General features: G+C 36.7%; 1 protein-coding gene across 3 annotated transcripts in view; it reads right to left on the reverse strand.

Moving 5' to 3' along the window:
• Positions 1–24,985, reverse strand: part of SPATA6 (spermatogenesis associated 6) — a 182,233-nt gene that overhangs the window by 72,635 nt on the left and 84,613 nt on the right. For all 3 annotated transcript variants that reach the window (XM_055402005.2, XM_055402004.2, XM_055402002.2), the window contains 3 exons: positions 22,135–22,428; positions 15,294–15,381; positions 9,348–9,388 (listed from right to left, as the gene is read on the reverse strand). In XM_055402005.2, the coding sequence (XP_055257980.1) occupies positions 9,348–9,388; positions 15,294–15,381; positions 22,135–22,428 (423 nt within the window). The remainder of the gene's footprint in view (positions 1–9,347; positions 9,389–15,293; positions 15,382–22,134; positions 22,429–24,985) is intronic.

Below are 24,985 nucleotides of genomic sequence, written 5' to 3' on the forward strand. Positions count from 1 at the left end.
CAGCCGTACCATCTAGAACAGGCGACCTCACTGTCACTATAACAACAGAGAGTTCGTATCAATTCTTCTAAGTTGCACCTTGGAAGGGATCCACATAATTTCCATTTATAGCCTATTGGCTGGAACTAGGCCCTATACACCTGCAAAAGGGCTTGAAAATATAGAAGAGGAAATGAATACCAGTAGCAATAAATATCTCTGCCACATGCACAATCACCACTTTTATTTCAGTACATTGAAAATTCTAGTAAGTCAAGGTAATCTGCAAGGCAGAATTAAAATTCATTGTTTGTAGATGATACGGTTTCCTCTACTAAAAAAATTCAAGAATATCTAAGACAAGAATGGTACAAAAAAATCTACTTCAAAACCATAGATTAGCAAAACACATACAAATGCAGTTTTACATAAAAAACTGTTTACAATGGGAACCAAAACTATAAGGTTTCTGAGACTAAATCTAAAAATATGTAACACATTAATGGAAAAGTGTATATAACTTTAGTAAGACATGTGAGAACTGAGACGATCTAGATTCACAAGGCTTGGCTAACAGAACTAGAAACTGAGGCTCATCTACCTCAATATGACTTTACCATGAATTTTAACGCTATAAACCAGGAAATTAGCTTCATTATTTGCTTTAGGACCGTCTCATAAATCATTTGCCTGAACAACAGTCTGCTCAATCATCTATCAGCTCCCTTCTCAAAATGATAGATTCTTAATCTGGGCAAACAGTCCCCTTCTCAGCCCAAGAGATAACTCAGGAAAACAAATTTCTTCCCTATTAAATACCTGCTTACTTATAAAGACTTGCTTTAAGATTCTAATCTTCATGTCCAACATTGTTGTTGTTTAATCACTAAGTTGCATCCAACTCTGCAACCCCATGAACTATATAGCCAGCTAGGCTCTTCTGTCCATGGTATTTTCCAGGCAAGAATACTGGAGTGACTTGACATTTCCTTCTGCAGGGGATCTTCTTGACCCAGAGATCAAACCTACATCTCCTGTTGGGCAGGTGTATTCATTACCACTATGCCACCAGGGAATCCCTAATCTTTTATATCACAAACTTTGCCAATGAGATTCCCTACTTTAAAGTTCAGTTCAGTAGCTCAGTCGTGTCCAATCTTTGCGACCCCATGGACCGCAGCACGCCAGGCCTCCCTGTCCATCACCAACTCCCGAAGTTTACCCAAACTCATGTCCATTGAGTCGGTGATGCCATCTAACAATCTCATCCTCTGTCATCCACTTCTCCACCTGCCCTCAATCTTTCCCAGCATCAGGGTCTTTTCAAATGAGTCAGCTCTTCGCATGAGGTGGCCAAAGTTTTGGAGTTTCAGCTTCAACATCAGTCCTTCTAATGAACACTCAGGACTGATCTCCTTTAGGATGGACTGGTTGGATCTCCTTGCAGTCCAAGGGACTCTTAAGAGTCTTCTCCAACACCATAGTTCAAAAGCATAAATTCCTCGGTGCTCAACTTTATAGTCCAACTCTTATATCCACACACGACCACTGGAAAAACCATAGCCTTGACTAGATGGACCTCTGCTGGCAAAGTAATGTCTCTGCTTTTTGATATGCTGTCTAGGTTGGTCATAACTTTTCTTCCAAGGAGTAACCATCTTTTTATTTCATGGCTGCAGTCACCATCTGCAGTGATTTTGGAGCCCCAAAAAATAAAGTCAGCTACTGTTTCTACTGTTTCTCCATCTATTTTCCATGAAGTGATGGGACAGATGCCATGATCTTAGTTTTCTGAATGTTGAGCTTTAAACCAACTATTTCACTCTCTTCTTTCACTTTCACCAAGAGGCTTTTGAGTTCCCCTTCACTTTCTGCCATAAGGGTGGTGTCTTCTGCATATCTGAGGTTATTGGTATTTCTCTTAGCAATCTTGATTCCAGCTTGTGCTTCCTCCAGCACAGCATTTCTCATGATGTACTCTGCATATAAGTTAAATAAGCAGGGTGACAATATACAGCCTTGATGTACTCCTTTTCCAATTTGGAACCAGTCTGTTGTTCCATGTCCAGTTCTAACTGTTGCTTCCTAACCTGCATACAGATTTCTCAAGAGGCAGGTCAGGTGGTCTGGTATTCCCATCTCTTTCAGAATTTTCTACAGTTTATTGTGATCCACACAGTCAAAGGTTTTGGCATAGTCAATGGAGCAGAAAAAGATGTTTTTCTGGAACTCTCTTGCTTTTTCGATGATCCAGCAGATGTTGTCAATTTGATCTCTGGTTCCTCTGCCTTCTCTAAAACCAGCTTGAACATCTGGAAGTTGATGGTTCATGTATTGCTGAAGCCTGGCTTGGAGAATTTTGAGCATTACTTTACTAGCATGTGAGATGAGTGCAATTGTGCAGTAGTTTGAGCATTCTTTGGCATTGCCTTTCTTTGGGATTGGAATGAAGACTGACCTATTCCAGTCCCGTGGCCACTGTTGAATTTACCAAATTTGCTGGCGTACTGAGTGCAGCACTTTCACATCATTATCTTTCAGGATTTGAAATAGCTCAACTGGAATTCCATCACCTCCACTAGCTTTGTTCGTAGTGATGCTTCCTAAAGCCCACTTGACTTCACATTCCAGGACATCTGTCTCTAGGTGAGTGATCACACCATCGTGATTGTCTGGGTAGTGAAGATCTTTTTTGTACAGTTCTTCTGTGTATTCTTGCCACCTCTTCTTAATATCTTCTGCTTCTGTTAGGTCTATACCATTTCTGTCCTTTTTTGAGCCCATCTTTGCATGAAATGTTCCCTTGATATCTCTAATTTTCTTGAAGAGCTCTCTAGTTTCCCTTTCTAGTATTTTCCTCTATTTCTTTGCATTGATCACTGAGGAAAGCTTTCTTATCTCTCCTTGCTGTTCTTTGGAACTCTGCATTCAATTAGGTATATCTTTCTTTTTCCCCTTTGCTTTTCACTTCTGTTCTTTTCACAGCTATTTGTAAGGCCTCCTCAGACAGCCATTTTGCTTTTTTGCATTTCTTTTCCATGGGGATGGTCTTGATCCCTGTCTCCTGTACAATGTCACGAACCTCCGTCCATAGTTCATCAGGCACCCTGTATATCAGATCTAGTCCCTTAAATCTATTTCTCACTTCCACTGTATAATCATAAGGGATTTGATTTAGGTCATACCTGAATGGTCTAGTGGTTTTCCCCACTTTCTTCAATTTAACTCTGAATTTGGCAATAAGGAGTTCATGATCTGAGCCACAGTCAGCTAAAGCCCTTCCTGCTTTAAATCCCTTCCTTAAAACTCTTGAGCCAAGACCCCCAAACCCTTAACCTTTAATATTTACCTATAAATATCCACCCTTTACTTTTCAGAGATATTACCCTTAACCTTTCAGAACTACTAGGTCTGCAAAGGTGATGCTTTCCCTTACTGCATAATCAAAGCTCTGCTTTGCTTGATATCAACAGATTCTTCAGCTACTGTGGTGATCTTTTGGTGAGCTGGCAGTTGACAACCCTGAAATCCAACAAGATCCAAACAGACCCTCCTTGTTGCCGCATCTAAGTCACTCAACTCAGAAATAGTTTTTTTCTCTGGGACTCTTTAGCCTCCCTCCTTGCGGGGTCTAACTATCAATACAATGGTGTGGTAACTGAATCTTCTTGTTAGTCTGGACTCTGCCCTCCTTTTTGTAAAGCTCCCAAATGCTGAATTACTTTGTCTTGTAGGAATGGAGAATCTGGTCAAATCTGAAAACTTGTATCCCAGGTGGAAACCTGTCTTATTATATATGTTACTAATATGTCTCTCTGTCACTTTTTGCCCTGAGTCTGTAAGAGGAAGTCCACAGCAAAGTGACCAGGCATGAACTACTAAAGCTATCCTGTAGCCAAATCCAAGAACTGACAGGTTCAGATGTTCTCATTCTACCAGAATCCTTAGTAAAAACTTTGCCCTGGGCCACTTGTCAGAATATCATGAAAACTCTCCTCAGTTTCTTCTTTTTATTTTCCTCCATGGGAGAAAATGCTTCAGGAAGAAACCACTACCAGACCTTCCATCTTCTTAGAATTACAGATTTGTCAGGTCTCCAATTTAAGATACCAACCACTAGGCTGGCGCCCAAGACATAAGCTGTAATAGCAACATAATGACCAGCACTGTCATATTCTTATGCCTGTGTTTCAGTTTAGGCCAACGCCCTCTCCAAGTCAGATTCCACCTTTTGATCATCTTACGTATATTTACACTATGATTTTAAATTGCACATTTACTGTTCCAAATAGAATAATTTCACTAAGTATATTTTAGAATTATAGTGGCTACCTTGGAGAGTGTTTTATATGAACAAAACTGTTCATGTAAAAGATGCCTTAGAATGAAAAAGAGCAAAATCCTATATATCCAATAGTCTGCACTTTTCAACTGGCAGAATAAAAATTCCAAAAAAAAATTTCAGAGTCTACAAATTGCTTCCTTAAAAGATGTTGGCCAAGGCCAATTTTTAAGAATGTGAAAATGTAAAATTAGGTCTTGTTGGATACCCTCACATCCCACTGAAAGAAATGGCCTTTACCCCACTATCTCTTATCTCCTGTGATAGTCGTCTCCATTACCTGAGAACCCTATCCTTCTTCTGTGTGCTTTCATTCCCATCCAAAGTGCCAGAAACAAAAGCTCAATGGCTTCTTAAAATTAAACCCCCTTCTGAATACATCAAGTGCCATATTGTTTATTTTCAAGCTCTGATCTTTTTCTGAGTTGAATAGTCAGACATTCTCCAAAGTCTAATAAACAAGATAAACAAGAAATTGCAGCAGAATTTAGAATTCTGTATACTCTAATTTGGCTTTTCCACATTTCCTATCTCAATAAAAGGTATCAAGAAAACACTGAATTGTAAAAATCAGAAATACAAAAGTCATTCATAATACTGCACGGCTAAGACCCTTTCAATACTCTCTGATTTCAAACTTTTCTTGACTATTTTTGCTTAGTTCCTAGAATTTTTTTTTTAAGGGCCTGGAGATATTTTTATTGAGATTTTGTTAATTTTCGAATTACCCTGCTGCTGCTGCTGCTAAGTCACTTCAGTCGTGTCCAACTCTGTGTGACCCCATAGATGGAAGCCCACCAGGCTCCCCCGTCCCTGGGATTCTCCAAGCAAGAACACTGGAGTGGGTTGCCATTTCCTTCTCCAATGTGTGAAAGTGAAAAGTGAAAGTGAAGTCGCTCAGTCGTGTCCGACCCTTAGCAACCCCACGGACTGCAGCCTACCAGGCTGCTCCATCCATGGGATTTTCTAGGCAAGAGTACTGGAGTGGCTTGCCATTGCCTTCTCCGAATTACCCTACATAGAAGTATATCCTTATGACACTGACATTTTCTCTAGGAGAACACAGTACATCTTTTCCATTTGTCAGGTCTACTTTTATGTCAACATTAACTCTAAATATCTGTCTAATATCTTCACTGCAGTTGACCTCTATTACTATCATCTTAATCCAAGCCATCATTTCTCACATTGACTACTCAATAGTCTACTAAATTGTCTATTCTCTCCATTCTTTTCCCAGTCCACACTACTATCAAGAGTAATATTTTCCAAATACAAAGCCAACTGGATCTTGTTGTTCAAAATAACTTCATTTGCTTCCCATTGTACCTAGGATGATAATCAAAATTCTTAACATGGCAAAACAGATTTGACCCCTTTCTACTGCTCCAGCCTAAGTTTACACCGTGCGCCTACTCCTGTCTCTCACTCCTAGCAACATTGGCCTTTCAGCTGCCTACCCACTGAACCTTTATACATGTGCTTCCCCATTTTCCCTTGGTCATGTGCTTCCCTCCTTTTCACACAGTAAATTCCTACCCACCTTCAGAGCTCCAGAGCAGTCACCGATCCTCAAAATCCTTTTTCTGTTCTCCTTCACCAGATCAAATCCTCCTAATACATAACTAATTGAAGCCAGCATGCATATCCCTCACGATATTTGTCACAGTTCCAATATATATTGATTTTTGTGACTTTATTATCTCTCTCATTATCATAAAATATCCATGAAGGCAGAGACAGTTACTAGTTTTGCTAATTTTTTGCTAATTTCTATCAATAACATAATAGAGTTTTAGTCATCATCTTTCTTAATAGTACAAGAGAAGCTGGGAGTAGAGAGGAACAAGGCATTCTAGATGTGACAGAACAAATGACTAGCTTTCCATCACGATTCATCTTTCCTTCCTTCAGAGCAGAATTACTGCTGAGAAGCAATCCCTGCATGTAGGTGTGGCCATCTGGTAAGTTCTTGGTAAACAGAGTGTAGGTAAAAATGTCATGTGTCAATTCAAGACCAAGAGTTTTAAGAAACTGATATGCCTCTTCAGGTTCTCCTTTGTTTTCCACTATGTGAAGAGGACAGCATTGCTCTAGAATAAGGTGAAGACACAAAATGGAGTCACTTCATGGACCTCTCTTCTATTGCCTCTGCAGAATATATTTCTCAACAGAACTTAGGCAAAGTCTTGCCTTTCTAAAAATTTCTTGCAAGCACTCCTAGATTCATAACTCTTTTCCTATTTATAGATACCATATAGTGTTCCACTACCAGCTATTATATGCCTATACAAAAGCAGTCCTTTATTTTTCCATAGAAAAATAGCCCTGTTCAATGCTGAATATGTATTTCTATGGAAATCTACCTCTTCAAAACAAAAAATAATCCTGTGAGCTGACTTACTACCCACAGCCTTACAAGGGTAGTATTAATGATTAACTTCTACTCTAACCCTGAAAGTGAAGAATATAGCGTTGAGGGTGGGCAGATAGTTAAGGGACAGAAGTGAAGCTCTTTAAAATAATTCATTTAGAAGAGGGGATTCTGAATATATACACCTACCTTTAAATGGACTAGTCAACACAGAACTGGATTATAGTTTATCAGTCTGATAAACTTTCTCTACTTTCTATACTTTTATATATTTGGTTTACTTGTTTTCTCTTTATAATCCACTCACACAACACACATATTTTAGGAATCCACACTATGTATCAGACAATATGTTAAGTACCAGTGATTATCAATAAGTAAGACCAGTAAGATCCTTGCCACTTTGGAACCAACAGATTATTTTTTTTAAAGGCAGACTATAAACAAAGATGCAAATAAAGAAGAAAATAAATACATAAAAATTGTGAAACATGACTTGAAGAAAATGTACAAAGACAGGCTTATCTCTTGGTGTTACAAATAAGGTGGCTTCCCTGGGTCCCATGCAAGACAATGAACATTATGCTTTTTGATGTGTGTGTGTGTGTGCCTGTGTGTGTGTTTACAGGCACACTCATAAGCACATATATTACACAGATCAGTATACATGTATGTGTTTGAGTAAATTCCACATAATTCTGCACCAGGTGAATTATGCCAGGCCCACACTTCTCTACTGGCTGCTGCTGCTGCTAAGTCGTGTCAGTCGTGTCCGACTCTGTGCGACCCCATAGACAGCAGCCCACCAGGCTCCCCCATCCCTGGGATTCTCCAAGCAAGAACACTGGAGTGGGTTGCCATTTCCTTCTCCAATGCATGAAAGTAAAAAGTAAAAGTGAAGTCGCTCAGTCGTGTCCAACTCTTAGCGACCCCACTGACTGCAGCCTACCAGGCTCCTCCGTCCATGGGATTTTCCAGGCAAGAGTACTGGAGTGGGGTGCCATTGCCTTCTCCTCACACTCCTCTAGGGACAGCTTTAAACAAGGGCACAACCCTATACAAACACTATACGAGGAATGGCTTTGTTTAAGTGCTATGTTCATGTCTATACTCATAGATCTCAAATGCCAATGCTTGCATAGAGAGCAAAAGGAAGCATAAGAATCACCTGGAAACTTGTGATAAAAATTTCCAGTCTCCATTCTCAGCAATTTTCATTTAGTAGGCCTGGAATGGATTTTCATAAAGTTCCACCTATATGATTCTGACACTCTGGTAGATTTGGACCCTTACTCACAACTTTGCCTTGGCTCTTCCATATTTCTTTCACCACAATCAAAGCATGACAAAGAACTATGCTATTCAGTGCCCTAAAGCACAGAATAAATCGTCTTCGGGTAAATAAACAAAGGTATTATAAAGAAAGGTGTGATTTTTATTTTGTTTTCCTAAATATAATGCCTCCTCTTACTAAGAAATTTTCACTTAGAGGCAGAAAAGATAAATTCTGGGGAAATACTTCTCAAAATGCAGAACATGAACTACTAGTGGTGTAGCAGGTTTTTAATATGATGCCCAAAATAAATTTAGATAATACACAAGATTATTTTACATGGTGCATGGACATACACTAAAAGACAGTAAATCACAAAGGAAAAAATTTCAATTCTCTTTCAATCAGAAATCTTTAGTTAGCTCTTGGTAATGTCTGCTACACCTGTATGTCATTGTTTATCTCATTTTAAGAAATAGAGAACATGTCTCAGAGTCTTGTTATCTAGCTAGAATTTAGTACCATTTTTTTTTTCACTGTATTTTTAAAGCATATGATACTGATTTTCAGTTATATTAATTTTAATTTATTCCCTGGTGGCTCAGAGGTTAAAGCGTCTGCCTCCAATGCAGGAGACCCAGGTTCGATCCCTGTGTCGGGAAGATCCCCTGGAGAAAGAAACGGTAACCCACTACAGTATTCTTGCCTGGAGAATCCCATGGATGGAGAAGCCTGGTAGGCTACAGGCCACGGGGTTGCAAAGAGTCGGACATGACTGAGCGACGGAACAGATACTTATAAATGAAAAGAAGATGAACTTTCAGTTTTTGAATTTTTTAAATTAATTTCTATTACAGTTGATTTACAATATTGTATTAGTTTCTGCTGTACAGCAAAATGAATCAGTTATAATATACATATATCCACTCTTTTTTAGATTCTGTGGATTTTTTAAAGGTAGCATAAATTACATGCAGATATGGCAAAAATTATGAGGATACTGCTGTATGAATGAATGAATGAAATTTAGAATTACTACTGTGAGGTATCACTAAAACTAACCACCAATTTTTTTGTCTCTAACTCCCTCTCTCTCACACACACACACACACACACACACACACACACACAATTACAAATAACTAATCCAAATGAACAATCAAAAGTCACAAAATAGTTATAGGAAGACTCTCAATGAAAAGTCTATTCCAGACAAAATAATGACATTCCATAATATGACAATTATTGTTTGTAAATTTCTTAACTAAATGAACATGATAATATCTGACCAAACATATCAGAAATTTACGTATGCTCTAATCTGAAAGCCAGGATAACTATCACTATGTAATAAAAACTACATAGCTTTTATTACATACCTTATAATCCTTGGGTCGATAGCAGCCAAGATGAGAATGATCTAAAAAAGGACGCATAAAAGAAACTATAAATATTTCCACCAAAAATAAATTTGGTTTAATCTTTGCTTTTCCTACAATCACTGTTTCTGTGATTAAAACTCACACAGCAGTTTTCAGAAATACCTTCAAAATCCTTCAACAATGTTACAAAGATGATAAGCATAAGTTAAAATCTATAAGTTCTTTAGCAAATAAATGATTTCACAAATATTATTTTCATTACAGTAGGAGATATCTGATATAGACCGTGTTAATTTTTATTTGATAAACCAATTTGTGTGCAGGAAAAGGACAATTTTTAGTTGACAAACTAGTTTATGATGATATGTATTTTGAACATGTAGACTTGATAGATATTGCCAAACTACAAGTGTTCCTAATCTTGGAGTCCATGCCTGAATCAAGTGAGTGTAATGGAAACAGGACTGGCTTTAGCAAGTGGGAACATACTGTCCTGTAGTGTATAGATCTTGCTGACAAATAGATGTGCATTACAGTTTAGGCACCAGCACTTCTAATATAGCAATGGGCATATTCTCTGACTTTTCCAAGTCTCAGATCCATCAACTGTCCCATGTACCTCTTCCATAATATTGTTTAAAGACTACATTAGATATTACATGTAAGGCAGTAAAAAAAAATGCTAACTATTATTACTAACAGCTTCCCTGGTGGCTCAGATGGTAAAGTGTCTGCCTGCAATGCAGGAGACCTGGGTTCAATCCCTGGGTCGGGAATATCCCCTGGAGAAGGAAATGGCAACCCACTCCAGTACTCTTGCCTGGAAAATCTCATGGATGGAGGAACCTGGTAGGCTACAGTCCATGGGGTCGCAAATAGTTGGACACGACTAAGCGACTTCACTTTCTATTATTACTAACACAATATCAACATCATTACTATTGAATTCTAACTCAAACAAGGCCAGGTTCAGTTTACCATAGATGCTAATTTGGTCAAGTTATATAATTAATTTCATGCCTCATTTTAAAAGTATAAAGACAACGCTTACCTTACCTCAAGAGAGTTATAGTTATGATTAAATTATACAATTCATAAAAGTACCTATTCTCAGTATTTACAACAGTGGATTATAAAATTATTTCAAAGCTCTCCCTAAAACAAACCACTACGTACATTTGGTGTTCTATTTATTACTTAAATGAGTCAACTTTGTAGAATTATAATCTCTATTATATTGATAGATAAGAATTCAGAACCATTATTTGAAACTCTACTTCTTTACTAATACATTTCAAAAAAAAAGAAAACACTCTTAACAGTCTATATTTTACATTCCCTAACCACTTTGTACAGAAAAACAGGCTATATAGATACAGACCCAGGATAGTCTGTGCCGTGCTGTGCTTAGTTGCTCAGTTGTGTCTGACTCTTTGTGACCCCATGGACTGTAGCCCGCCAGGCTCATCTGTCCATGGAATTCTCCAGACAAAAACCATTTATAAACTTACCCTAATTCAGACAAACTTCTACAATTTTCTTTCATTTTTATAAATTAAGCTAATACTTTGATCTGAGGTTTCCTGATGTTCACATTTAATCACGCTTACTAACAATTAGGCACTAACTATATCCTAGATGTAGGAGATAAAAATCATGGCCCATGGTTGTGCAGTGCTTATAATTTACTTAAGTTATTACCAAATCAAATACCAGCAGCATAAAAGGACAAGCTATATCAGAATGGTACTGGCAATTAATGCTATTAAAAAGTCATATCAGAGCCCAGTCTCTCAAAGTTGAAGACAATCAGGCAAAACTTCCTGAGGAAAAAGTTGAGCTGGGCCTTAATGAATGGGTCACACTAAAGAAGAGTAAAAAGAAAATGAAAGAGCTAATTTAGATTGTGTGTGTGTATATGTGTGATCTTGAACAACTTACATTTCCTTAAATCTCAGATTTCTTCATCTGTAAAATGAGGATAATAGTACCTAAAATTTTTGAGGTTACTCTGAGTAATGAATCAATGAAATATAAGTACTTAGAATAGTGGCTAGCAGAAAACACAATAAATATTATCTATTATTTGATTATCTTATAATCTCATGAAATCAGTGTTACAAACCAAATATTTGTGTCCTTCCAAAATGTGTATGTTGAAGCCCTACTCCTCAAAGTGATGGCATTTGGGAATGAGAGGTACTTGTTAAATTCTAAGCAAATTAAAAAAGGACAACTTTAAAATGCTCAAATGACCAGATGAAGCTTCCAAATATTCTTAAGGTACAAGAGATACTAAGTTTCTTCAAAAGGACTGCATAGATTAGACTTATATTTCATGGAAATTCCAGCCAGAGAAAACTTGGAAATTTTATCTAAAAAAAACATCTAAAGGATAGTAGGGAAAGGAGTAAGAGAGTGGTGGAAAAGAAAGGAACTTGGGGTTTTAAGATCTAGGTTTAAGTTCTATAGTGCTCCAACACGTCACATAGCCTCTCTAAGCTTTGGTCACTCTCTTCCTGATCAAACATAGTTAAATCCACCTTCACGTGACTAGAATGAAGACTAAATTAATCAACACTGGTGAAAATGGTATCCTATAGGAACTTAAAAATTATTATGCAAGATAATTTGGTAAGGAAATTTTCAAGAAGAATTTCCAAGATAAGTAAAAATTTACTATGCCTAAGAGAGTCTATCATAAGAAATTTCCACATGTATTTAAATAGCTGATGAGAACCCAAACTACAGTTGCTCAACTGCCAGCCAGAAAGAAAAGCAGTCCAAAGAATAGGGGCATTAAAATTAGAGAAAAGAGAAGGGAAACTTTTTATGGTAAAAGGCAAATAATTAATGTATAAAGAAAAATGAAATTTTTAAAATATTTTGTAAAAATCACTGTAATAAATTATTTCCAACAAGAATCATCAACATATGGTAAAGAGGTAAAAGTCAAGGAGTATTAACCAAGTCTCTCTATCTCCCCATAATTACAAAAGGAAGGAAGGAATAGCACCTTTTTCCTGCAGAAACCTAGCAGATACCACTGTAATCAAGTCAGCAAATTAACACCATCAGTAACAAAGCAACATCATGTACATCTTGATGTGCAGCACTGAGAGTAATATATCACTTCTGCTGTATTTTGGGAGGAAATTAATAAATCTAATAAAGAGGAAAATAGTAAAACAAACCCAAATTGAGGGAGATTCTATTAAAAAAGTGGCCTTTACTCCAAAAAATGATCACAAACACAAAGAAAGGCCAAGGAACTGATCATATTAAAGAAAACAAAAGAGATGTGGCAACTGAAGGTTATGCACGATGTGGCATTCTCTTTGCTATAAAGGTATTAGAACAAGTGGCAAAATCTGAGTTAGGTTTATAGATTAGTCAACATTATTATATTGTTAGTTTCTTGTTTTGATAATTATATAACCTCAAGATAAAAACTGTTAGTTTTCTCCGGCTGTCTTCTACCATGTTCTGTTCTGTTCTGTTCAGTCGCTCAGTCGTGTCCGACTCTTTGCAACCCCGTGGACTGTAGCCTACCAGGCTTCTCCATCCATAGGATTCTCCAGGCAAGAATACTGGAGTGGGTTACCATTTCCTTCTCCAGGGGATCTTCCTGACCCAGGGATTGAACCCGGGTCTCCCGCATTGGAGGCAGACGCGTTAACCTCTGAGCCACCAGGGAAGCCCTGTCTTCTACCATAGACTAAGTGAATTAAACAATAAACATTTATTTCTCATACTTCTAGAAGCTGGAAATCTGACATGCGGGTGCCAACACAGGTTTTGGTGAAAGCTCTCATTCTGGCTTGAGGATGGCTCCTTTCGGTTGTGTCCTTACATGACAGAGAGAAAGGAAGATCACTGATACGGGATCTCTGACATTAATCCTATCATGAGAACCCTACCCCATAAACTCATCTAAACCTAATTACCTCCCAAAGGTAATGACTCATCTCCAAATACCACTGCTGGTGGTTAGAACTTCAACATATGAATTTTGAGGGACACAATTCAGTCCATAGCAATGTCGGGAAAATTTCATACACAGACACACATACAGAGATGGAGTTAAGGAGGTGAAAGTTAGAAAAAGACGGAGGCAGAAGGAAAAGCAAATACTAATATTTGTAGATTCTGAATAAAAGGCATAGGGGAATTCTATGTAATATTTCAACTTTCTGTAAGTCTAAAATTATACCAAAATAAAAAGTTAAAAGAAAAAAGCACCTCATAATTGACCTCTCTAATTGTACCTCTATATAGGCAGCTGATTGCTTTGATACGAAGTTACTAGAAACTATAACAGCTCTGCTGGGAAATATATAATAATTGTTAGGGGAAATCAGACATTTAAGTGCATCCCAAAAACATCTTCCCAAGAAAAGTCTATATCGAAGTCATTTTCAATTTTTCTGGTCCTTAAAGCGTATTTACTCAATGTCTATAAATTTAGTCCAAGAGGGGAAACAGGGTAATATCTGTTCCTAATTTCATATAATCTATTATTCAGAGTATAAAAAGCTTATCGATTAATCTTATCTCCCAATTAATGCTATAAATGGAGAAGGAAATGGCAACCCACTCCAGTATCCTTGCCTGGAAAAGCTCATGGACAGAGAAGCCTGGTGGGCTGCAGTCAATGGGGTCACAAAGAGTCAGGCACGAAGAAGCGACTAACACTAATGCTAAAAATGGAAAGTAGGTGAGCACAAACTCTTCATGTTCTTAGATAAGAATGTTTCATATCCTAATTTTAAAAGAGAGAGAGATTATACACTAGAGTTTAGAATCAGAAAGAGACAAAGCTCACAATATGTTGATTATATTTTTTTACTCTCACTTTTCTATGCCCTTTTCTTAGTGTGCAATAAATTAACTTAAAGGCTTCTGGTGAATTGATTAGCCAGCATCTACAGATATTAACACTTATATGTCCCTAATTGGGCTTCCCAGGTAGCTCAGAGGTAAAGAATCCTTCAGCCAATGCAGAAGACATGGAGATGCTGGTTCAATCTCTGGGTCGGGAAGAAACCCTGGGGAAGGAAATGGCAACCCGCTCCATTTTTGTGACTGCCTGAAGAATCTCATGGACAGTGCAGCCTGGTGAGTTACAGTCCGTAGGGTCACAGAATCAGACACAACTGAGTGTGTGTGTGCGCGTGCATGCACACACACACACACCCAACTATAAAATACTATTTAATCTTCTTTATTAAAACCATCTTCATATTGAACTTAGAAATAACCTATCTAACTATTAGGATCAGGCCTAAAAATGAAAAAAAAATTATTATAAACTAAACCTAAAGAATGTTATCATTCCTAAAATATAAATATTATTGTGACAGCTGATATTAAGTGTCCTGTGTGCTAGGGCATCTTGCATAGTAATATTTATCATGTTATCTTCATTCTTCAATAAACTGATAAACAGAGTAGTTAAGAAAATTTGTTCAAGAATGCTCAGTTTATAAGTGGCTGAGCAAGCATTCAAATATATGTGGTAAATGTATGTCCAAAAGTGTCAGTTTGAACTCTTTTTACAACTGTATTTCCCAAAGCCTGTTCCACAAACTAAGTAATGCATGCTAAAGTAGGGAAAAGGTTTCATGGCCAAATAAATTTAAAAATTGTTGAGCAAAACAAAATCAAAATTTTTTGTTATTGTTTTGTTTTACTAAAAGGTATCACTATCACAGTCTTTAATATGCTAATCTGTGTTTTGAATCACAAAGAAGATGATTTATAGCAGCACTTAAATTCTATTATTTTTAGAGAGTATCTTACCTAGGAGTCCCAAAAGTTTTAAAAAGTGTCATGTTAACTATTTTCCTATATAGCCAAGATTCTGTTTTTTTAATTGATGCCAAGATAAACATTTGAATATAGGAAAGATAACTAAAACAATAGAGATGACTTGTCTATTACCATTGTGCAGCCTGGACCATCCATCTCTTTCACAGTCTCTGCCAGGAGATCCAAATAAAGCATCGGCCCTGGGACTTGGGGGATCAACCTAGAATAAGGAAAATTTCAATGTAACAAAAAGCTTAATTTTTTTTTCAGTCTAATGGTACCAGAAAATCAAGTAAGGTACATAGATCACACATCAGGTTAACATGATACTGCCTACATAGTTCAGGCACAATCCAAAATCAGAGCTTAGCCAAGTATTTTGCTGTTTGCTTTTAAGTAAAATTTAAATTCCAGAAATTTTAAATTATATTCTGAATCCACTCTAAAATGAACAGATTTACAGTTGAAATGTCCATTACTCTATTACCTAGTTTGCTTCCCACTACAAAGTAAAAAATACAGAAATCTTACTTTGCTACATTAAAAAAAAAACAAGTCTAGCCATTTATTACTTATCTCCTTAGCATACAGATTTTGAATTTAGTGTCTTTATCTGGCTGCGTTTAGGAACCAGCATTCTGAGTATAGGAATAACATATTAAGTCATCCATGTTTTCTAACAAAAAGAGTCAGACCGATTCAAATCTGTGCAAAAAAGACAGCTCTATCTACCAAAATTAAAAGTTTTTTACATAAAATGGCAATATCAAGAGAGTGAAAAGGCAACCCATGTAGTAGGGTAAAATATTTCCAAATTATTATCTGAAAAGGCATTAATATCCAGAACATAAACAAACTTCAAAAACTCAATAAAAAAATTGAGCAAAGGACTTTAAAAAGACATTTCTCCAAAAAAAATAAACAAATGACAAATAAGCACGTGAAAAACCATTCAGTTCAGTTCAGTTCAGTTGCTCAGTTGTGTCCGACTCTTTGCGACCCCATGAATCACAGCACGCCAGGCCTCCATGTCCATCACCAACTCCCGGAGTTCACCCAAACTCATGTCCATCAAGTCGGCGATGCCATCCAGCCATCTCATTCTCTGTCATCCCCTTCTCCTCCCGCCCCCAATCCCTCCCAGCATCAGAGTCTTCTCCAGTGAGTCAACTCGTCGCATGAGGTGGCCAAAGTATTGCAGTTTCAGCTTCAGTATCAGTCCTTCCAATGAACACCCAATATTGATCTCCTTTACAATGGACTGGTTGGATCTCCTTGCAGTCCAAGGGACTCTCAAGAGTCTTCTCCAGCACCACAGTTCAAAAGCATCAATTCTTCAGTGATCAGCTTTCTTCACAGTCCAACTCTCACATCCATACATGACCACTGGAAAAACCATAGTCTTGACTAGATGGACCTTTGTTTGGCAAAGTAATGTCTCTGCTTTTTAATATACTATCTAGGTTGGTCATAACTTTCCTTCCAAGGAGTAAGCGTCTTTTAATTTCATGGCTGCAATTAGCATCCGCAGTGATTTTGGAGCCCAAAAAAATAAAGTCTGACACTGTTTCCACTGTTTTCCCATCTATTTCCCATGAAGTGATGGGACCAGATGCCATGATCTTTGTTTTCTGAATGTTGAGCTTTAAGCCAACCTTTTCACTCTCCTCTTTCACTTTCCTCAAGAGGCTTTTTAGTTCCTCTTCACTTTCTGCCATAAGGGTGGTGTTATCTGCATTTCTGAGGTTATTAATATTTCTCCCGGCAATCTTGATTCCAGCTTGTGCTTCTTCCAGCCCAGCGTTTCTCATGATGTACTCTGCATATAAGTTAAATAAGCAGGGTGACAATATACAACCTTGATGTACTCCTTTTCCTATTTGGAACCAGTCTGTTGTCCCATGTCCAGTTCTAACTCTTGCTTCCTGACCTGCATACAGGTTCCTCAAGAGGCAGGTCAGGTGGTCTGGGATTCCCATCTCTTTCAGAATGTTCCACAGTTTATTGTGATCCACACAGTCAAAGGCTTTGGCATAGTCAATGAAGCAGAAATAGATGTTTTTCTGGAACTCTCTTGCTTTCTCCATGATCCACCGGATGTTGGCAATTTGATCTCTGGTTCCTCTGCCTTTTCTAAAACCTGCTTGAACATCTGGGAGTTCACGGTTAACATATTGCTGAAGACTGGCTTGGAGAATTTTGAGCATGACTTTACTAGCGTGTGAGATGAGTGCAATTGTGCGGTAGTTTGAACATTCTTTGGCATTCCCTTTCTTTGGGATTGGAATAAAGACTGACCTCTTCCAGTCCTGTGGCCACTGCTGAGTCCTCCAAATTTGCTGGCATATTGAGTGCAGCACTTTCACAGCATCATCTTTCAAGATTTGAAGTAGCTCAACTGGTATTAAATCACCTCCACTAGCTTTGTTTGTAGTGATGCTTTCTAAGACCCACTTGACCTCACATTCCAAGATGTCTGGCTCTAGGTCAGTGATCACACCATTGTGATTATCTTGGTCGTGAAGATCTTTTTTGTACAGTTCTTCTGTGTATTCTCGCCACCTCTTCTCAACATCTTCTGCTTCTGTTAGGTCCCTACCATTTCTGTCCTTTATCGAGCCTATCTTTGCATGAAATGTTCCCTTGGAATCTCTCATTTTCTTGAAGAGATCTCTTGTTTTTCCTATTCTGTTGTTTTCCTCTATTTCTTTGCTTTGATCGCTGAGGAAGGCTTTCTTATCTCTCCTTGCTATTCTTTGGAACTCTGCATTCAGATGCTTATATCTTTCCTTTTCTCCTTTGTTTTTTGCTTCTCTTCTTTTCACAGCTATTTGTAAGGCCTCCTCACACAGCCATTTTGCTTTTTTGCATTTCTTTTCCATGGGGATGGTCTTGGTCCCTGTCTCCTGTACAATGTCACGAACCTCCGTCCAGAGTTCATCAGGCACTCTATCTATCAGATCTAGTCCCTTAAATCTATTTCTCACTTCCACTGTAAAATCATAAGGGATTTGATTTAGGTCATATCTGAAAAATGCTGAAAAACCATTCAGCATCACTAATCATTAGTAAAATGCAAGTCAAAAGTCTATTTTACCCCCATCATGATAGCCATTATAAAAAAGCAGAAAATAACAAGAGTTGGCAAGGATGAGGAGATACTGAACTGCTTGTGCACTCTTAGGAGTGCACAAGGAATGTAAATAGGTGCAGCCACAAGTAGGAATGTAAATAGGTGCAGCCACTATGGAAAGCAGCATGGTGGTTCTTCAAAACAGGACTGTCATATGACCCAGCAATTCCACTTCTGGATATATACTCAAAAGAACTGAAAAGCAAGGCCCTGAACAGATATTTCTATAGTATGTCAGAGCAGTAGTATTCACAACAGTCAAAAGATAGAACCAATCCAACGGTCCATCAACTAATGAATGGGTAAATTAATATGGCATATACATTTAAAAGATTATCCAGCTGTAACAAGGAAGAAAATTCTGACACATGTTGTAGCATGAGTTAACCTTAATGACTTTGCTGCTGCACTGTGTTCAGTCGCTCAGTCGTGTCTGACTTTGCAAACCCATGGACTGTAGCCCGTTATGCTCCTCTGTCCACAGGGATTCTCCAGGAAAGAATACTGGAGTGGGTTACCATGTCCTCCTCCAGGGGATCTTCCCGACCCAGGAATTGAACCAGGGTCTCCTGCATGGCAGGTTGATTCTTTACCACCTGAGCTACCAGGGAAGCCCCTTAATGATGTTATTCTAAGTGAAATGAGCAATTCACAATTGACAAATATTGTAAGTTTTGGGTACAACTTATATGAGATACCCAAAGCAGTAAAATTCATAGAGACAAAAAGTAGAAAGGCATTTGCCAAGGGATGAAGGGGAAAAGAAATGGGTAATTATTGTTTAATGGGTACAGCATTTCAGTTTAGCAAAATGCAAAATGTTCTGGAGATAAATGGTGGTGGTGATCACTCAACAATGTGAATGTACTTAATGTGTATACTTTAAAATGTACATTTAAAATGGTTAAAACAGTAAGTTTTATATACTGTATATTTTACCATGATTTTTTAAAATTTAAATTAAAAAAGTGAAAAGGCAAGCAACAGAGTAAGAAAAATACTTGTGAATCATATACCTGACAAGGATCTAGACCCCTAACATATATATAAGGAAAATTTACAACTTATTTCAACTAATTAACCTAATTAAAAGCAACCTAATTAAAAAATTGGCAAAGGTCTTGAATAGACATTTCTCCAAAGAAGATATGTAAATAGCCAACAAGTACACAAAAAGAAGCAAAGCAAAGATTTCTCATTAGAGAAATGCAAATCAAAGCCATAATGAGATACCACTCTACACCCTCAGGATAGCTACAATAAAAATAAAACAAAACAGAAAATAACAGACATTAGTGAGAATGTGGATAAACTGGAAACATCACACAGTGCTGGTGAAAACATAACAGAGCAAATTTTGGAAAACAGTTCGGCAATTCTTCAACAAGTTAAACACAGAATTACCATGTGTTAGTCACTCAGTTCTGTCCGAGTCTATGAACCCACGGACTGTAGCCCACAAGGCTCTTCTGTCCATGGGATTTCCCAGGCAAGAATACTGGAGTGGGCTGCCATTCCCTTCTCCAGGTGATCTTCCTGACCCAGGGATTGAACTCAGGTCTCCTGCATTGCAGGCAGATTCTTTACTGTCTGAGCCACCAGGGAAGCCCATATGACCCCACAATCCTACTCCTAGGTATAAAAGCAGTTGGGAATTAAAACAGATATTCAAACAAAACTTGTACATGAATGTTCCCAGAGGTACTACTCACATAACTAAAAGGTGAAGTCAAATGTTCATCAATAGATTAATGGATACACAAAATGTACAATGAATTATTCAGTCACAAAAAGAATCAAGCACTGATATATGCTGCAACACAAATGAAACTTCAAAGCACTGTACTAAATGTACGGTGTACTAAAGGTACTAAACGAAAAAGACAAAAAGGCAAACTTTGTATGTTTCTATTTATATGAAATGTCAGAATAAAAATATTATATTATGAATATTTTACCATAATAGAAAAAAATACTAACTTCTACATAAATAAAAGTGAAGAATGTAGCTTAACTCTTAAAGAATGGTTGTGCTAGTTTGGGAGTATACTAGTTTCTTGAAACTTCTTTATTCTTTAAGATTACTTTTTATACAGTACCTATAAAACTAGAATGTCTTTCCTAAGAGTATTACATTTTGTATATCCACATATCAAAGTAAAATTTTGCTTGGTTACCAATTTTGTTAAGTGCTTTGAAAATCATGAATGGTTATGGAGGTGGGAGGCATATGTTTATAAACACAGTTGGAAAAATCTAGTCCTTTACAGTCACTGTAAGTAATTTTGTAGCTATAAACTTAGAAGCATGTATTTCTTCCTTTCGTTGGAAAGTTGAAAGGGAAATCATTTAAATAAAAATATCAAAATTTATACCAAGAATTAATAAAATTATTCTATTTTAAGTAGTGACGTGAAAATAATACTAAACATTTTAAGAGGAGTTTTTTCCCTAAGCAATTTTTATGTGGCTAACGCTCAAAATATTCCTAGCTATCGTTGTACATAGGTATTTTAATTAAAGTGCTAATATTCCTTCAGGTTAGAATTTAGCATGTCCTTTCTTTTCAATTTAATTTGCAATTGTGGGCAAACAAAATTAAAGGCATTCTGAAACTGCCATCAAACAAGTAAGTAAATATATCTGGATATTGTTCAAACAACAAAAAACAGTGATAAGAACCTATAAACAAGTTCTATAAATAAGACAAGTGCAATTATAATGATCTCAATAAAATGGAACCATTTAAAAGTTACATTAATTATTAAAAATTTTCTTTTTTACAATAAAAATCTATTATTTTAGGCTAAAAGAATAAAAGATTCACAGTCAAAATAAGAAAATGGAATGAAATATTGCTTAAAGTACATCTAAATTTTTTTAAAATGGTATCATAAATGTTAAAAAAGCTATTAGACCATCAAAGGAACATGTTTACTTGTTTGCATTTACATTCACATTTTAAAATTTGGAAAAATGCACTGGAAACATTAAAGTCAGAAAGCGTTTTAGATACCTCAGAAAGTTGTTTTGCTTCTATAGGCACTTAAATCTTCAAGTTTATTATTATATAAAGCAATTTTTTTTACTAATTTGCAATCTTTTGTTATAGAAATGCTTTTAAGCTAAAATATTTTTATAAAAATGAAAGAAATTATGAAGATTCTGAGAATGATTTTTATTAAGTATTATTATAGACCCTTAAAAATTAGCCAAAATCTTTTTGACTATCATATGGATACAAGCTTTAAACACAAAACACATCAAAACTGGCTTCCATACAGAAAGATTGGAAACTCTATTATCCTTAAAGTTAAGTTTTCTCTTTCAAAGGCCTTTCCATTCCCATCAAATGATGATTTGCTTCAAAGTCCATTATATAAGGTTTACCCAAGGAACATACTTACAAGGGAAACTTTTCCATTACAATTGTTTAAAGGGCTGGGGCGGTGGGGGGGGTGGTGGCGGCGGGTGTCCTCCTTCTCACAGAGAAAACTAGTTCCCCTTTTAAAATCCTACTCTGCCATTTTAGAACTAATGTCAGTTATATATCAGTTCAATTTGTAAAGTCACTACACCTTCCACTTATAAGAGGAAAGGAAACGGCTACTTAGAGGACTTATGGGATTCATAATGGAGCTTGATCTGTCAGGTTTAAAGGTTGCAAAAGAATGTCCTTTTTTTAAGTTAATTTTCCATTTTAGATTGCTAGGCTAACATACAGCTCAGGAAGAAAAATTATTCATATAAGCTAGAAGTTGAAAGAAGTTTGAGAGTAATATTTTAGTGCAATTACAGATTAGATCAGTTTCAAATGGAAATGTTTCAAAGAACACATACATGTCTAATCACAAATGGAGGTTTATCTGTTTCTTTTTTGAATTCATAAGGGCCGAGATTTAAATGGGCCAGCCGCCGCCTGGTGTCTTCCGATAGCTCACACATGCGTCTTTTTGTGTAAGGAGATGGAGAGTGAGATTTTGAAGAAATTGTAGGCTGTTCGTAGTTTTTTGCATTTATGCAATACTTATTTCTCTCAGGTGACTTGGATTTTTTCTTTTGTGACCTCGATGTTCTGTTTTGCAGTCTGCCGTGTGGTTTTTCAACTGGAGCCGTATGGTAAACAAATTTATCCTAAACATAAAAAATAAAAATTAGTTTTGCCAGGAGAATACACTTTATATATATTATGACCCTTGGGTAAACCATATATATAACCACAGGTAGAAAAAACTTTTAAAAAGTAATTTAAGGAACATATAATCTATCAAAACCAACTAGATCAGTCTCTCTTATTTGTGCAGATTCTGGGGGAAGTCAAATCATACCTCCCAAATAACTTTGTCTAGTAATAAGTACGGAGAAGGCAATGGCAAGCCACTCCAGTACTATTGCCTAGAAAATCCCATGGATGGAGGAGCCTGGTTGGCTGTAGTCCGTGGGGTCGCTAAGGGTCAGACACGACTGAGTGACTTCACTTTCACTTTTCACTTTCACACATTGGAGAAGGAAATGGCAACCCACTCCAGTGTTCTTGCCTGGAGAATCCCAGGGAAGGGGTAGCCTGGTGGGCTTCCGTCTATGGGGTCGCACAGAGTCGGACACGACTGAAGCGACTTAGCAGCAGCAGCAGTAATAAGTAAAATATACTGTACCACACTTCTTCTTAAGTATAATAATTACTTTATAAAAGTTAAAGCCCAATATTTAATCATTTGAAAAATCTAAGAAAAAATTAAAAAGTTATTTTTCAATATACTAAAAATTAATATAAATGTTGGTTTATCATTTGTAACTATGTATTCAAATAATTGGCTACATAATTTAAGAGGGTAAGTTTAATAATCTTACAAATACACATCTAATTAGTTGATTATAAAATCTTAATGGAGAAAACTATATATGTTTCATTCATACTATTATAATTACATACACTTGCACAATATGAAAATCTGAAGTAAAACTTTTTACATATTTTTATTGACCATATTATTTGAATTATACAAGATGATTAGAATTTTAATATCTCTTCCAAACTTTAAAATTCAATGGCAGATAGCCATAATGTCTTAATTCTATACTTTCATAAAAGTAAAAATGTCTAAAAGACATGCTACAAATTTTAATAACTGGTACTCTATCTTCTAATAATATTGGCTAATAGTCTAAAATTTTAAAAACAAACATGATATTTCTAAAATTTTTGAGTTGTTAGGATATTTTATTCAAATAAAAATCATTCTGCCTTACAAAAGCTGGATCACAAATAAACAACGGTAAGACCACTTTCAGCGTTATCTAGATTTATAAGCTTTCTGATATTAGAGAAAACAGATGGTTAAGAATCTGTGACTGTCCTCCTAACTTTATAACTTTAAAGAACCACCTAACCTACCTCTCCCCTTTTCTACCTTCTCAGTCTCCCTCCCTACCTGCTAAGGGTATCTATTTCAGAGTAAATAAAATACAAACATAAAATAGAAGAGTCATGCATTTTTTTAAAGCAGATAAAGAGAAAAGAAAACAAGAAAACATTTCCTGATTAGGAAAAAAGTAAGTCCACAAGTTTCATACAGACCAGTAGCATCAGATTATTTCATCATCTTTCTTTCTTCTCTAGCTCTTGTTAACGCTCCTGGACCTTCTCCCACCTTGTTCAATGACTTCAACAAGTAATTCAGAATTTTCATCCCATTTCAAGCATCTTTATGACATCACACTGACTCAAAGAAGCAGCAATGTTAGCACATGAACTTTAGAGGTTTAATAAAATGTTCAAGCAATGAATCTTTCCAAGGCCTTGGACTTAGACTTTCTACTGCTGAGCTGTAACTATCTCTACTTCATCTTAGATTTCATCATTATTCAGATCCACTGCACCCTAAACTCTGAAAATTTCTTGTTGACCAAACCTTTTCCTCAACCTACTCCTTTTATTTTCACTGAATCTGTTACTTGCCCTCCTCTCCACCTCAGCCCCTAGATCTCTTTCCCCTAGATCTTCATACATTTTTAGTATCTCTTACTTTCAGATCCAGATGAATCCATCATTACCTATTTCAGCAACGCTGTAAAGTTCCTTCTTACACACTTCTGAAACTAACTCGAACTTTCTACTTCATTACACTTTTTGAATGCTGAATATCATACAGAAAGTGAGGTATATCTGTACTGTATCTACCACAGATTCATGCTTTCTAACCTAGTCAACCCTTAATGCATCCTATTAATGTCCAACAAAACTTAAAATAGTGGCTGTTTTATACTGTTTTACACAAAATGGCTCCCTCCATCAGCCACCAGGCACAGCAATTGTAACAAAAGGAGGCTTGAAAAGTGCTTTTCTTCTTTTACTCCAGAAAAATTTTCCTGCCACATGTGAAGGAGCTGAAATTTGCCTGCTAGATGAGGACAGTCTATGACCGTCACCCCAGCTGACTTCAAGCCAAATACCAGGAATGTAAAGTCCCTCTCAGACCAAGAAGTCATCCAGCTGCCAAACATTTAGGTGAAGCCATCCTAGATCACTCAGCCCTAGACCAGCCAGCCCAAACCAAAAGAATTACACAGCCAAGCCACACAGTAGTGAGAAACACCTTATTTTACGTGACTAACTTAGTTACACAGGAAACCTGATATAGATTATCAGACATACTAATAAAGTTACTTTATTAATATGTAATATTTAACT

This window comes from Moschus berezovskii, chromosome 4 (assembly GCF_049115385.1).
Source record: "Moschus berezovskii isolate FMDL1 chromosome 4, NW_MosBer_1.0, whole genome shotgun sequence".
Taxonomy (NCBI): Eukaryota; Metazoa; Chordata; class Mammalia; order Artiodactyla; family Moschidae; genus Moschus; species Moschus berezovskii.